Raw genomic sequence first — 14,469 nt, 5'->3', positions numbered from 1 at the left:
AGAATCTGCTTCCAAGATGGTGCACCCAGATGGCTGGTGGCTAGAAGGCTTCAGTTCCAGACCACATGAACAACATGTGGGACTGCTTGGGTATCCTCAAGACATGGCAACTGGCTTCCTCCAGAGAGAATGACCCAAGACAGAGAGAGCAAGGAAGATCCCATATATCTTTTCTGACCTAGCCTAGGAAGTCACATACTATCACTTGTGCTGTATTCTATTAGTCACACAGATGAACCCTGATACAGTGTAGAGAGGAATATACAAGGGCATGAATACCAGGAAGTGGGGATCATTTGGGGCCATACTGGAAGCTGGCAATCACACTGGGGGGTAGAAAAAGAAGACAGACAAAACTTAGAAAGGTGAGGGATAGTTTAGCTGGGGAAACAAGACTATCACATGGGAAGACAGATGCCTCTCATACTTGCGGGCTCCTCTGGCACCTAAATGGGCCAGTGAGCTCCTTCAAAACACTCTGCCTCCAGAAAGTGTGCCTGGTAGAGGAGAAGCTTTTACTCTCCCTTCAACTAACTCCCAGACCACTTCCCCTGTGCCTGGCAATGTGTTGAGATCTCCCCAAAGTTGGCACCATCATCTCGCCAGTTTATAGGTAAGGAGACAGGCAGAAGTTACTAGTCCAAAATCTCAACGCCAACACAATGTGGGGGTGGACTATGAGCCTGAGCTGTTCAAATCCTGAGCCCTTTCTCTTAACCTCTATGTCACTGTGCTGAGTACAGAGGCCTGCACTCTTCTGCTGGAAGGCCCAAACAACACAAACCCATATAAGCAACAAGAGGAAATGCGAGGGATGACCCCACAGTGCCCCAGAAGCTACAGGAAGGAGCTGAAGTCCACTGAGCCCTGCCTCCGTTCCAGGCACAGGTCAGGCAGAGACAGAGAAATCAAGGCGTGCTTACCGTCCTCAGAATTTGCTTTGTTCTCAGTGGGCTGCTCGATGAACTTCAGCAGTGGGGATCTTGATCGCTGTATGGTGGGAAGAGCAGGGTCACTGAACAGTATGGTGTCCTTGCCCCCTGTCATGGAAAAGGGGAACATGGACATATTATGTCACCAGTGGAGTTGTGGTTATGTTCGCCCCACACAATGGACTGGCTGTTTGGGTGAACAAGGCACTTTCTTTAATCATAGGTAACGCTGCAGAAGGGCAATGGCCAGCCGGCCCTTTCTGTAGTGTGAGGACCAGGCAGTGAGGTCCAGGGCCAGTCTGTGAGTCTGCTCAGGACATGGCCGCCCACAAATGCCACCATGAAGGAGCAGCCTGGTATGTTGGCCAAAAACCGAATGGCTTTGATCTGGGTGAGAAGAGAACAGGCATAACCACAGCAGAGGGCTGAGGAGTGCCGGCTCTGGAGCCAAACTACAGGGTTTGTGTTCTGGACTCTGTCCCTTGCTAGCTGGCTGACCTCAGGCAAGTCACTCAGCCTCAGAGCCCTCGTCTGTAAAATGAGGAAGAAGAACAGCACCTACCTCATTGGGCGGTGGTGATGAAATGAACGGATTCATGTAAAGCCCTTAAGCATTTCACTAGCACTCAATAAATGTCATATACTGAAATTATCACCTTACGGTGTAGACAGCACTGCCATATGCTACCTTTGATTTAATTCAATGTGGTCATTTAGACTGAGAAACGACTCTGTCATAAGGCGGGTAGTCTCAGATCCCCCAAACTGTCATGGCTAAACTTTCACTTAGAACATATAGTCCCCTACCAGCCAAACCCTTGTATCCATTTGTATGAACTCCCCCAGTGGATGGAGAGGTTGAGGGAAAGAAGACCCTCACCGCTCTATTGTGGAGGCCATGGCAAGTTCTGGAAGTCAGGAACAGGAAGTATGGCTCTGAAACGTGAGCATCGTGACCATAGACACACGGACACAGAACATGTGGACATAAAGGGAATGCTGCCCAGCGGTCAGGAGAGCACAACAAGTAGGATTTGACCCCAAACTTCTGTCCACAAGGGCTTGGGATTCCCTCGGTGGGAATCGCAGTGCCCAAAATGAAAACCCCAGGGCTGTGGGCCGAGCCTATGCTCCAGCCTTAGCCGTCTAACTCTGAGCAAGACCTCTTCTAAAGCCAAGCCCCTAATCTTTCTGGGGCTCAGATCAGGGGCCCCAAAACTCTGTGATTTTACTCGGTTTCAGGTTCAGTGGACACAGAATGGTATTTCTGTAAAGATGTTCCCACCTTTAGAGAACCAGGTGAACCTTGGGACTGTACCTCTGAGCCCTCAGTTTGTACCCAGTACTGTCTTCCCATTAGGGAGCTTCATTTCCAAGACTGTAGGAGAGAGTTTGGCATATGGTAGGTGCTTAATAAAGAGCCGGTATGTATCTGAATACACGGGTAATGGATTCTTGGGACTGCTGATGTCGTGGTGGGCACAGGTGCTCGCTGCTGCCTCCGGCAGATGGGATATGTTGTTAGCAGCAATCAGCACTCTGGGTTCGGCTGAGGGGCATCCCGGAAGAACAGAAATCTGATAGGAGCCTACCTGAAAGCTCTCCACCAGCACGGCTATTGTCTCACGTGCAAAAAAAATCCAAATCTTCAGGGACACAGTCTGGAGAAGTGTCCCAAAGAGAACTGTAGATCTACAGGTTGGGATATTGTTAAGAGGCTCTCAGAAAAAAAGAAACACAATCGGGTCTCCTTTTGTACTGTAAAGATACAATCTGGAAACACTGCGAGGGATTAATGGTTCCTCTGAACCCAGAGCAGACACCTCAGCGTGGACTTCTTTTGTTTCTCTCGATCAAGACAACAGCTACTGTCCTCAAGTCAAGAGAGACTGCATTTCTTGAGCCATCTTTCTCTACAGGTAGACCGGCTGTTCTTGCAGGAAGAGGCATACTCTGCCCCTTTGTGTCCCAACCAGCCTTCCAAGTCCCCTGTGCTCTGGTGGCTGAAGAATCAGAATTACAGGCAGAGCGGGGAGCTGGCCTCAGCCGAGGGACTAAGGTGGCCTGAGGGAAGCCCTCAGCCCCTCCTGTCACAAGGGATTCTCTAGGGTGCAAGGTGTCCCTGGTCCTCTCCAGCCACAGAGCATCATCCGTTCCATAGTAGCTCCGCAAAAACACTGGAGCCAGCCCTGCGAAACCTCTCCCAGAGTCTGAGCAACAAGCATTAGCGAAGGAAACCGAAGCCACGACTCGTCCATGGCCAATCAAGGTGGAGGTTGGAGAGAGGCTGAACACTTCCTGAAATTCCTACCTGGAGAGATCATGCCTTAATCTGAAGGTAAAATGGCAAGATTTGGTCATTCTTGCAAAGTGTTTGTTGAAGGATTCAAAGACCTCCTTGGAAGCCTGTCCTGTTGTTTCTAAGTCTCGATTCCATCTACGATGATGAATGTGAGCTCTAATCTGATAATCGGCTGTCTCATTGTTTCATTCTGGTGCCTTCGCCTGCAGGAAGAGGGGTGGGAGAGGTGACCCACAAAGAGTCAAGTGGCAGCTGGTGTGGAAGGCCACACAGGCCCCTCTGCTTGCCAGGCATGTGAGTGTCTGGAAACCTTCCTTATTCCCAAGTAATTTCAAAATGCACATTTTCTTCCTCAGGCTGATGCTTCGAGTGGAGAAGAGAGAATTAAATGAAAAACTCAAAGAGCCCGATTCTGCTCTTGTCAGGTTTTTTTTCTAGCTTTCAGCATTTCTTTTTAGAGCAGGAGCACATCCAGGAAACCTCCCCACAGAGCCCCCAGGCACCACTCTCCCTGCAGAGGCCAGCAAAGGGCTGCGGGACTGAGGATGGTGGTGGGGGGGGTGTCATTCCCTTCCGGGGGACCAGGTCAGTTGCGCCCCCCCACTTTCTTGCAGGAGCCCCATGCCTTCCCACCTCTTGGGAACCGATGAAACAGTTTGGAATATGCTCTGCTATCCAGATGATTTCTCCACGTGGACTGTGACATTTGTCAGACTTGCCTACTTTCCAGCAAGATCACAAATTTTCCCCAACTCTGTTGAACAACATGGAGAACTACATATTTGTTGGCTGAGAGAGTGAGGAGGGAGGGAGATAAGACTCAAAGAATACTCATTGCATGCTCAAAGTCCAACAGCAGTTCTGTCTCAGAGTAAGGCAGAATTCACCACTGCCGTTTGGAGTCTCAGAGGAGACTGTTCTGGCTTCTGAGTCCTTCTCCAGTCCCCAGCTGATCTAACCACTGCCCCTTCCCCTCAATTCCTCTCTTCTCTGAACTACAGCTCCCCAGCACGGGTGGAAACACCTGAGTTCTAATACCAGCCTCTGTGTCCCTTCAGTATCCTCTCATTTCCTAAACCTTTGTTTTTTCCATCTGAAATGAGGGGATTAGACTAGATCAGGAAAGGGGAAATGTTTTCTCTCACATGTCAAGTCTAACCAGGAGGGGGCTTCCTGGAAAGCCAGGGTGGATACCTGTTCTGAGGGCCATATAGGGCAGCATGCAAGAGCCATGTGATTGATTAGTAATGTCTGCCACTGGCATGGGAATGGGTGTTTTGTAATATACACCAAGTATTCGCCATCCTTGAATTCTTTGCTCTTAACTCTCCTTCCAGGTCTGACATTTGATGACTCTTCACGTTCATCACTTATACCCCAACACCTTTATCACTCGGCTCTTAATTATATATCATTTTGTGTTTTTTTCTCACTGCTAGATGTGTATGCATCTTGCTTCCCTAATGGGACTATGGATTCTTGGAGGGGGCACGACTAGAATGCCTGATAGAGAACTGAATTCACAAAGTTGATGCTCAAAAAGGTATGAACACATTGATGGACTGATTTACTGAAGAAGACACTGATCCTTTCAGATGCTAGTAAATAAGAGACAGCTAGCAACTCTCTCACTACTGGGACTCAGTCCCCACCAGGGGGCCAAAACACTGACATGGCTTCTACCTAGGGAGAGGAAAAAAGTGGAAGAGAAAGAGGAAGAGGTGGAGAAGAAGAAAGGATGAGAAGGAGGTGGAGGTACAGGAAGGGGAGGGAGGGAAGGAGGAAGGAGGAAGAGAACATACTGCCCCTTGCTCCACTATTCGGTAGGTTAAATGGCAACCACAAAACAATGAGCGGATGGAAGGGGCTGATTGAATTGATGCTGCAAGAGGCCCTTCCCTTACTATTTCTCACCGCGGTTTAAAAACGATCACACAGAGATGCCTCATTGTGACATCCTTCACAACTGCAGCAAAGCAATCCTCTTTCCCTTACATCAACCGTATCAGATCTGGGGAGTCCCCACTGTTTTCCCTGTACTCCCACTCTGTGTCTGTGTGGAGGCCAGATACTAGAACAAACATGGCGATGGCATAAAATCCATCTAGCCAGGTCCCTCAAAGCTCATTTTACCGTTTAATATTTGCTTGGTACTAATTGAATTCTCTATTTCAAAGGACTGTTCTAATCAGAAAAGTGCAATGATACATACAGAATGCATTTCTATTTATTTACATGCAGGGATGATATTAATGCACTGCTGATATTAGCCACAAACACAGATATTTTAAATAGAACATACTCCCGAATCCTACTGAAACGTTGTAGCTCAGGCCTTCAGGCAGCAATAAGAAGGAAAGAAAGAATTGTTAATGCATAATAGCCATTCCAGCCCAGACCAAACAACACCAGAGAAAATTCTCAGCGTTCCTTTACTTATTCAACTTTCATCTTTTTTACATAAATTGTAGAAATAAAACATCATGAAATTTCACTAAGTCATTTGGAGGAAAAAAAAAAACAAACATCAAAACTCCAGTCTATGCACAGAAATAGCAATCTGACTGCACAAATAAACGATAAATTTGCCTGACTGCGCTGAAATTCAATGCAATAAAAGAAAGACCTTCAAAGAAGATAAGGTTTTAACTGCATCAAAAGGTTCCTGTGCAAAATGGATCATTCAAATCCCCAGAATGGCACTTGCCACTAATTAGTTCTGTTAGGTCTTTTGACATCAAGTTCAAGGAATCTCTGCTAAAACTTCCAATTTATGAAACACGCTTGTAGGCAACCGAAGGCAGCTATTCAGATTACATTAAAAAAACGTGTTGTTGTCCATGTCCCTGTGGCAATTTTCATTTCTCGAACATTACAGGGCAGAACTGATACGATTCAAGGGTAGAGGAGGCTGGTTTGTGCAGAAAGGTTAAGTAACTAAAAATATATGTAAATGTTGCTCTCAGGGAAAGAGGAGGGGGTGGAAAATGATAAATACAAGTTTCTGGAGAGTGTAAAGAAAAGGGGAATAGCTGATGGGGGTCTCATGAAGGGGTATTTTACCAAGACAAACAGGATAAATATAGCTAATTAAAGTGAAACATCAGAGTTTTCCTCACACCGTGTACAATTGTGGGGGAAAAAAAATCTCCAAAGGAAATTTTGATTTTCAAGCTGCATAAAATGGGACAGGGAGGGGCGCCTGGGTGGCTCAGTCATTGAGTGTCTGCCTTCGGCTCGGGTCATGATCCTGGGGTCCTGGGATCGAGCCCCGCGACAGGCTCCCTGCTCCGCAGGGGGCCTGCTTCTCCCTCTCCCACTACCCCCCTGCTTGTGTTCCCTCTCTCGCTGTCTCTCTGTCAAATAAATAAATAAAGTCTTTAAAAAAAAAAAATGGGACAGGGGAAGAGAGGAGAAGAAGTTTCTTATACTCATTTTTATATTCATTTTTGGGAATGATAATTAAATAGAACAAATTTTTGTCAGTATATTTATTTTTAGGTATCATTCATTTTTTTAGGAATGATAATTAAACAGAACAAATTTTTGTCAGTTCTTATATTCATTTTTAGGATTGAGGAGTAAATTGAACAAATCTTTGTACATTCTTATATTCATTTTTAAGGATGATAATTAAAATGAACAAAACTTTATAAGATACCTACGGGTAAAAAACAATGAAACAATTTACTATATTCACAAAGGTGAAAAATAAAGCATACACAGACACATATAATGACAATTTCTGAGCTTAGGCTAGCAAAACTTCATAGTTCCACAGATGGGAACGTGCATATTTATAGGAGTTTTTCTGATTTCCTCAAAATTGATGGCTTCTGTTTAAAGCACTTGCAGATTTTTCAACAATGATCTTCAAATAAAAGGATATTTAGAAAGTAGAATCTTCTTTGCAAAATAGGTGAGGGCTGCCTTTTTAAAAAAAGGAAAATAACTTTCATGAAGTTCTGCTTACCTGGAAGACTCCACAAACCAGAAACTTCCAGAGTTCTTAATTTTTTCTCCAGTTCAGCCACCCGATTCCCTAGGATTCTGGAAAATGGGAGAAAATGACAACAGACAAATTAATGAGCATCTCATCAGCTCTTGGAGCTGTGAGCAAGCTACTTGGGGGATACCCCCTAGAGTGCCCTGATAGAAAATGTTTTGAGATTTAAAGTATATGCAGAAAACATACTGTGTGTGCATGTGCAAAGAATATATATGTATAATATATATTATACACACACACTCTATTGAACATACATATGAAAACATACAGTGAATGATTAAAAAAATATTAAATGTTGCCATTTAAGTGAGTCCTCTCCCAAAAAGGAGGGGAAGCTAAACAATTATTCCATCATTGCCCAAACATCTTACACAATTTCTATTTGGGAATTGCTCATTGCTGAAGATAATCATTCATTTTGAACGCCCTTAGTAGTATCGCACCTGATTCTTTGAGGATGTATCTGAGTTCTGGAAACCACCAAGTCTAACTGGTAAGATGGGTGAACATGCGTGGTAAAGTTGCTTTGAGTCAATAAAATAATAAGATCTGCCTTCTTCGACCTAACCTATGTCTTACTGATATCCATATCCCTGACACCTAGCAGAATGCCCGGTTGATGGTAGGTGTTCAATAAACACATTTGATTAAAGAAAATGCTTTCCTTCTTTCAAGGCTTGCAATTATCTATGGCCAGAATGAAGAAATAGGCCTTTCAAAAGAACTTCCAGCAATTGCAGAGTCACTAGAAGAATTATATTGCTTTCCAAGGTGACCATTCTGACCCACTGGGACATAATTTCTGGAACGTGTATCTGAAAAGATTATAATGTTTACTTGGGAGCCAAACTTTGTCTGTATGCATGGGAAGACATAAACGTGGGCATGTATTTCCCCTCTTCCACTCTACACAAAATTAAACATAGTTGGGAAGTGATTTCATAGTCATCTCAAACTTGAATCACTTTCCATTGGCCTGGAAATTGAAAAACCAGTCTTTATATTATTTGGGGGATTTTCTTGGCGCTGTCATGCTAAAATGACGCGGAAATCACCTTAATAGCAAAGTTTCAATTCCTTTCAGCAGGAGAAATCAGAATGCTAGAATTGTTCTCCTACCTCTCTTTATATTCCAGAGATAGCTGCGCACACCCACATACATAGAGGCATGAATATGTATAAATCTGCACATATATATGGCTTTGGATTCATCCTTATTTTACCTGAATTGACTTGCAGCATCTTAATTAATATTCCCTTTGAGCTTCCAGAAAACTCTGACATTACTACATGTGGTTTTCTTCACCTAGGTACTTGGAGCTTTTCTTCTTTTCCTTAAGTCTTAAATTCTGCATAGTCTTTATCAATTACTTTCAGTTGCCACCCTATTTGTTGGGTCTATTCTACTTTCATGTCCCTGACCCTTCAATAAACACCATTCTTCGTAATCTCGCTTTCAATATTTTGCTCAGACCTTCTGATCCGAGCTCCCTTTTCACCAGCTGATGGGTTTGAGATGCAATCACAGCAGAGTTCAAGTTGATGCCTGTTTCTTAACGAGATCAGATCATCTGTGTGTGGCTGCCTCTTGGAAACAAAAGATAAGGCTTAACTCTTCTGTGCATGCCGAAGGATGCCATCAGAGCAACGTTCAAAGGCGTGCTGCAGAGACATTTGGTTGCATTTTTTTTTTTTTTTTTTTTTTTACCCCCTGATGTTCCCGGATAACAGAGCCTTGTCTCCCAGAAATGGACTGCAGTGAATTTGCTAGTGTCCCATACTTTGAGGGACCCTGCCTGTTTGTCAGCAGTGACTGCTCTCTTTGGCCTGATGCAGGCATCTGATACAGAGCTGGAGGTAATAAAATGGGTCCAATGGGAATTGTGCTAGGAGTGATAGTAGCCATAACATTATCCAGAACAGCAGCAACGACACAACCGCTAACATGAACAGCGAAACTAATCTTTCCTGAGTCCTGGCTATGAGTCAGAGCTCATGCTGAGCACCTAGTGAGTTTACATGATCTCATTTGACCTGACAAAAACCCTGCAGTGTATGTTGTATTATTATCCTTTTACAAATGTGGACCCCAAGGAACAGAGAGGTTAAGCAACATGCCCAAGGGCACACAGTTTATCTCCAAGCTGTGTCTTTTGCTGACCCCCGGTGCTCTCATCCAGCCCACTCTACTCCTCCCATTGGGAAACACAGGCATGGAAATTAGTTAACTTGACCAGAACCACAAGCAGGACTCAGCTGGTGATGACTCTGGATCTGAACCTACAACTCCGTTTGCTGCCAAAGTGCACGCTCTTAACCAACACCTCACAATGGCACTTTAAAACAAGCATTCTTGTGTCTAGAGCAAGAACTCTTTAAAAACTGTTCATAATTGAAATGTGGATGCAACTGGGTGACCTGTATGATAGGACCCAAGATTCTTTAAATGACAAAAAGACTCTTCCTGATGGGCTTCATGCTGAACAAATATGGCAGGTGGTCCACAGAACGTGGGGTCGTGCAGCCCAGGGAGAGAGGACAGTAGGCATTGAGGAAGGCAGTAAACATAGGAACAGGGTCCGCTGAATTCAGTATGACCAATTCAGCACACAATTATTGAGGTTATAGGGGATAATGAAGAGAAGCAGCCTTTGTCCCTGTAATTTTTTTTTTAAAAGATTTTTTATTTATTTATTTTACAGAGAGATAGAGAGAGAGCACAAGTAGGCAGAGAGGCAGGCAGAGGGAGAGGGAGAAGCAGACTCTTCACTGAGCAGGGAGCCCGATGTGGGGCTCGATCCCAGGACCCTGGGATCATGACCTGAGCTGAAGGCAGCCGCTTAACCGACTGAGCCACCCAGGCGCCCCTGTGTCCCTGTATTTGAGGGACTTTTAAAAGTCTGGTAGGAGGACAGATGTGGACATACAGACACACACAGACACATATGTACAGAGCCTGTCAAAGGTTTGAATAATATCTCTCAATCGCCTGTTCTCTAGCAGGTATTACTCTAAGCACTGAACAGATAGTATCTCCTTTACCCCTTGCAACAACTGATGAGGGAGTCTTTAATATGCTTAGTTTGTGGATGAGGGAACAGAGATTCAGAGAGGTCAACTAACTGGCCCAGGGCAACACAGCTGCTAAGTGGAGGGTCCGGAACCAAAACATAGGCCTGAAAGTATACAAGTACTTCAGCAGAACCGTAGAGTGGAAGTGAGACAAATGAGAGATGAATCCAGAGTGGTTTTTAAGGACCCAGATCATGAATGATCTTATTGCCCTATTGAGACTGGTGAGACTTTTACACATTGGCAACAGTGAGATATTGGAAGGTTTTAATCAGAGAAGCAGCATGATGACGTTTAAGAAAAGTATTCTTGATGTGGAGTGGAGAATGGATGGGAATGAGTATGAGTAGAAGCAGAAAGACCAGTCAGAAGGGTAATGTCCAAGTCAGGGATGGTGGTGGCCCCAGCAAGCCAAGGGCGGAGCAGATGTGGGAAGTCAACCGAATGGAGTAATAATACCGAGGTGAGGAATTTGAGGTGCCCACGGGATATCCATGGAGACAGCTGGCCATGTGGGAGAAGGAAAGTCTGGGAATGCAGAGATGGGCATGGAGGCTGGGGAGTAAGTCTGCTCACCAGCAGAGTGTGAGAAGTCAGAAGAACAGGACCCTTGAGTACCACTTGTCTAAGGCAAGAAAGGACTAGAGAGGCACAGCTGGACAGGGAAGAGGAGAGCCAGGCCACGTGGGGCCGGGAAGCCAAGGGGAGAGAAGACCAGGAGGGATGGTTGGGGTTAATATTGTCTTATTCTAGAAGGTGGTCACATTGGATGAAAAAGTCCACCTACAAGACATGCCTGACCCTTGAGAGAGATGTTTCAGGAACAGTGGAAGGGGTGAAACCAAAGAATCCAAGCGACAGGGTTGGGAGAAGCAGACTCGGGGCAACCATAAGCAGGGAATACGGATGACTCTTCAAGAAGTTTAGCAGAGAATCGAAGGAGACAGCTAGGGCAGTAGCTTGAGGCATAAACAGGTTTGAGAGAGGATTTTTTTTTTTTTTTTTGGTAGGAGGGGGCAGATTTTACAATCAGGTTTTTATTTAGCTACAGTTTGCTTTAAGAGGGATTTTAGCATATGTCTACCTAGCAGTCTAGGAAAATCCTCAAGATGTCAGGCCTCCAGATAGATTTTCAGTAGTAGTTTCTGATAGTAACAACGTCAGAGGGGATCTGAAAAGACAGACCTGACTTGGGAGGTGGCCACCACTGTGTGTCCCCTCCTATTCCCCAGACAACACGGGAGCAGAAATCCCTGAGTGAGGGTCCTTGGGGAGAGCCTGGTCCTCAAGACGTGACTGGCTCTACCCTGTCCCCACCTCCACCCCGGGTGGCCTTCTTTTGACTCTTTCCTCTGGTCCATGACAGTTCATGCTGCTCCCAGTATCTTGAACTTCCAAGCTATTTACCATTGGCCGGGGGCAGGGGTGGGGGGGGGAGAGCAGTAAACAGTGTTAGCATGGCAGGAAGGGCAGTGAAAGGCCAGTATATCTTCATGTACCCCCACCAGCACCAGCACCCTACCACCAGCAAAGTGTTGACTGGAAAACTAAATGGGGCGTTCAGTAAAACAAGATTTCAACACCTGTCTCTTCTTTTTTTTTTTTTTTAAAGATTTTATTTATTTATTTATTAGAGAGCGAGGGAGAGAGAAACAACATAAGAGGGGAGAGGGTCAGAGGGAGAAGCAGGCTCCCTGCCGAGCTGGGAGCCCGATGTGGGACTCGATCCCAGGACTCTGGGATCATGACCTGAGCCGAAGGTAGTCGCTCAACCAACTGAGCCACCCAGGCGCCCCAACACCTGTCTCTTCTATTACTGCTTTGCTACCTGTTGGTAAGTCACAGGAAGCTCATCTCTTCTTTAGCAATAGTCAGACAACTGCCAACTCTTTGGCAATGAGTACCTCAAGCAAAATGCCCAGTACTTGAAAATCCTCTCAAAAAATAAAGTCCTATGTGGATTCATCAGTTCTTCAAGATGGCTCCCATTGGGCCCTCTCAAGGGGAGGGGGGTGTCAGGCGGCGGAAAGCCAGTAGGGGGAGCACAGGCTTACAGAACAGAATACCTTTATTCTCACTTAATAATGCTCCACCAACACAAAACTACTGTATTATTTTAGCTACAAAAGGCTAAGTTGAGGGGGATCACAGTAAGCAGACCGAATTCAGATTCTATTCCTAGCCCCCACTCCATTTGTTGTATAGTTTTTTTTTACATGCCCCCAAATAAAACATTTATTGAAAGTATGAAACCGAAGACCTTCTAAGTTTTAAAAATGGCACATTAGGTACATTATGTACTGATATGAAGCAATCTTTAAGATCTATTGTTATGGAGGTAAAAAGCAAGGTGCAGAACAGTGAAAAAAAAACCCTCTTTTTGGTGAATACTTGCTACCATTTGTAAGAAGAAAGAAAGGAAGAGAGAAAAGACTGTATTTATACAAGTATACATGAGTATTTATATGAGTCTGTGGAAATGTGTTATATGTTTCTTGGAAAGGGATACATAAGAAATAAGAAATAGTGGTTACTTCCAGGAAGGAGAATTGGGTGTCTGAGAGATAGTAGTAGTTTAGAGACACATTGATATTTAACCTTTAAAAATTTGAACCATGAGATGGTACAAAATTATTAAATAATAGTTACAAAGGACAAGGTGCTTTAAAACAAAATTAAGCTTGAAAAAACAAAAACAAACAAAGAAACCAAAATTAAACCTAGCAAAAGATGTCTGTTTCTCAACGAGGGTGAGAGCCCATCATGGAGCCTGGGGGCGTGCTGGTTGCAGTAGGGTTACGGTAGGAATGTGCTAGAAAATCAACGTGTCCTGAGAGGCGGGAACCTCAGCCTGACGGCCTGGGGTTACTGAGTTCGGCAGGCAGCAGGTCTCTGCTCTAATGGTTCCGCTTTTTCCTGAAATCCATATTACACTATATGTTAACTAACTAGAATTTAAATAAAAACTTGCAACAAACAAAAAAAGAAAAGTCAGCTGTTTAGTGGAGGCTTGTGATGTGATCAGAACTGTAGCTGGCGGGGGTTGAGAGAGTGTGGGGGTTGGTGGTGGAGGAGGGCCTGGGAGTCTGCAGTTGGAGGATCGATGGGAGGGCCTTCCCAAGGAAGAGGCGATAGTCTGGTGGGAACAAAGCAGAGAGGGCAGCTAGGAGATGTACACTGAAGTCCCATGACAAGGACCTGACCTATATATTGAAACCATGAAAACTGTAAAGAGTATTAAGGGAACAAGAAAAAAGAGTAGAAGATGATTCCATCATCCATTCATTAAATAACCATAAGTACCTACTGTGGGCCCAGTACTGTCCTCTGTACTGGGAGAGAACAGCAATTCTAATGGACAAACATTCTGGCCTTGGGACAGCTTCAACCTGCAAGATGTGGAGGTTTGTTGAACCTGAGTATCAGGATGGTGGGCAGAGCCCATTAAATATTCTTCAAGTCATGCCTGAATTATGGCTGCATAATATTCCATCTTATGGATTTACTATAATCTTAACCAGCCTCCAGCTTAAAAACATTGGGGGAGGGTGCCTGGGTGGCTTAGTTGGTTAAGCGTCTGACTCTTGATTTCGGCTCAGGTCATGATCTCAGGTTGTGAGATCAAGGCCCGCATCAGGCTCTATGCTCAGCACGGAGTCTGCTTGAGACTCTCTCCCTCTCCCTCTGCGCTCGTACATTCTCCCCCTCTCAAAATAAAATAAAACAAAATAAAATATAAATAAAAACATTTGGGTTGTTTCTGTTTTCTCCCCCTCCTACAAATGAATCCATGGTGAACACCTTATATATGAATCTGAGGACATCATACCGATTTTTTTCTTTAGGATAAATTTCTAGATGCAGACCATGTGGGTCAAAGGGCAGCAGCATTTTCCAGGGTCTTAAAATGTACTAAGGAGTGGGTGGCCCAGAGCCTAGATTCCTTGAATGTGAAGAGCTGAAGGGATATGGGGGAAACCATCAGCCTCGCAGTTGGAAATGTGGGTCCTGCTCTGGATGACGAAGTGGGGACAAGAGTTCTGAGAAGAGCCTGCAGAGAGTGAGAGGCAACGATGGGGGGTGGGGATGGAGCCCCCCAGGTAGGGTAAGGAGAGCAGAAGGCCTGGTGGAGACCTGGGAGGGAAGCGAGGGAC

General features: G+C 44.9%; 1 protein-coding gene across 2 annotated transcripts in view; it reads right to left on the bottom strand.

Moving 5' to 3' along the window:
* The window catches only part of CCDC149 (coiled-coil domain containing 149), a 103,048-nt gene that overhangs the window by 12,484 nt on the left and 76,095 nt on the right, over positions 1-14,469 (bottom strand). The window contains exons 10-12 of one of the 2 annotated variants that reach the window (XM_081812540.1): positions 7,208-7,284; positions 5,537-5,569; positions 924-1,040 (exon numbers count right to left, since the gene is read on the bottom strand). In XM_081812540.1, coding sequence (XP_081668666.1) covers positions 924-1,040; positions 5,537-5,569; positions 7,208-7,284 — 227 coding nt within the window. The remainder of the gene's footprint in view (positions 1-923; positions 1,041-5,536; positions 5,570-7,207; positions 7,285-14,469) is intronic. The other variant, XM_081812541.1, reaches the window with a different exon arrangement.

This window comes from Leptonychotes weddellii, chromosome 2 (assembly GCF_054177405.1).
Source record: "Leptonychotes weddellii isolate Sample4059 chromosome 2, ASM5417740v2, whole genome shotgun sequence".
Classification (NCBI taxonomy): domain Eukaryota; kingdom Metazoa; phylum Chordata; class Mammalia; order Carnivora; family Phocidae; genus Leptonychotes; species Leptonychotes weddellii.
Note: the sequence above shows the minus strand (reverse complement) of the source record. Positions and strands in the feature narration are given on the sequence as shown.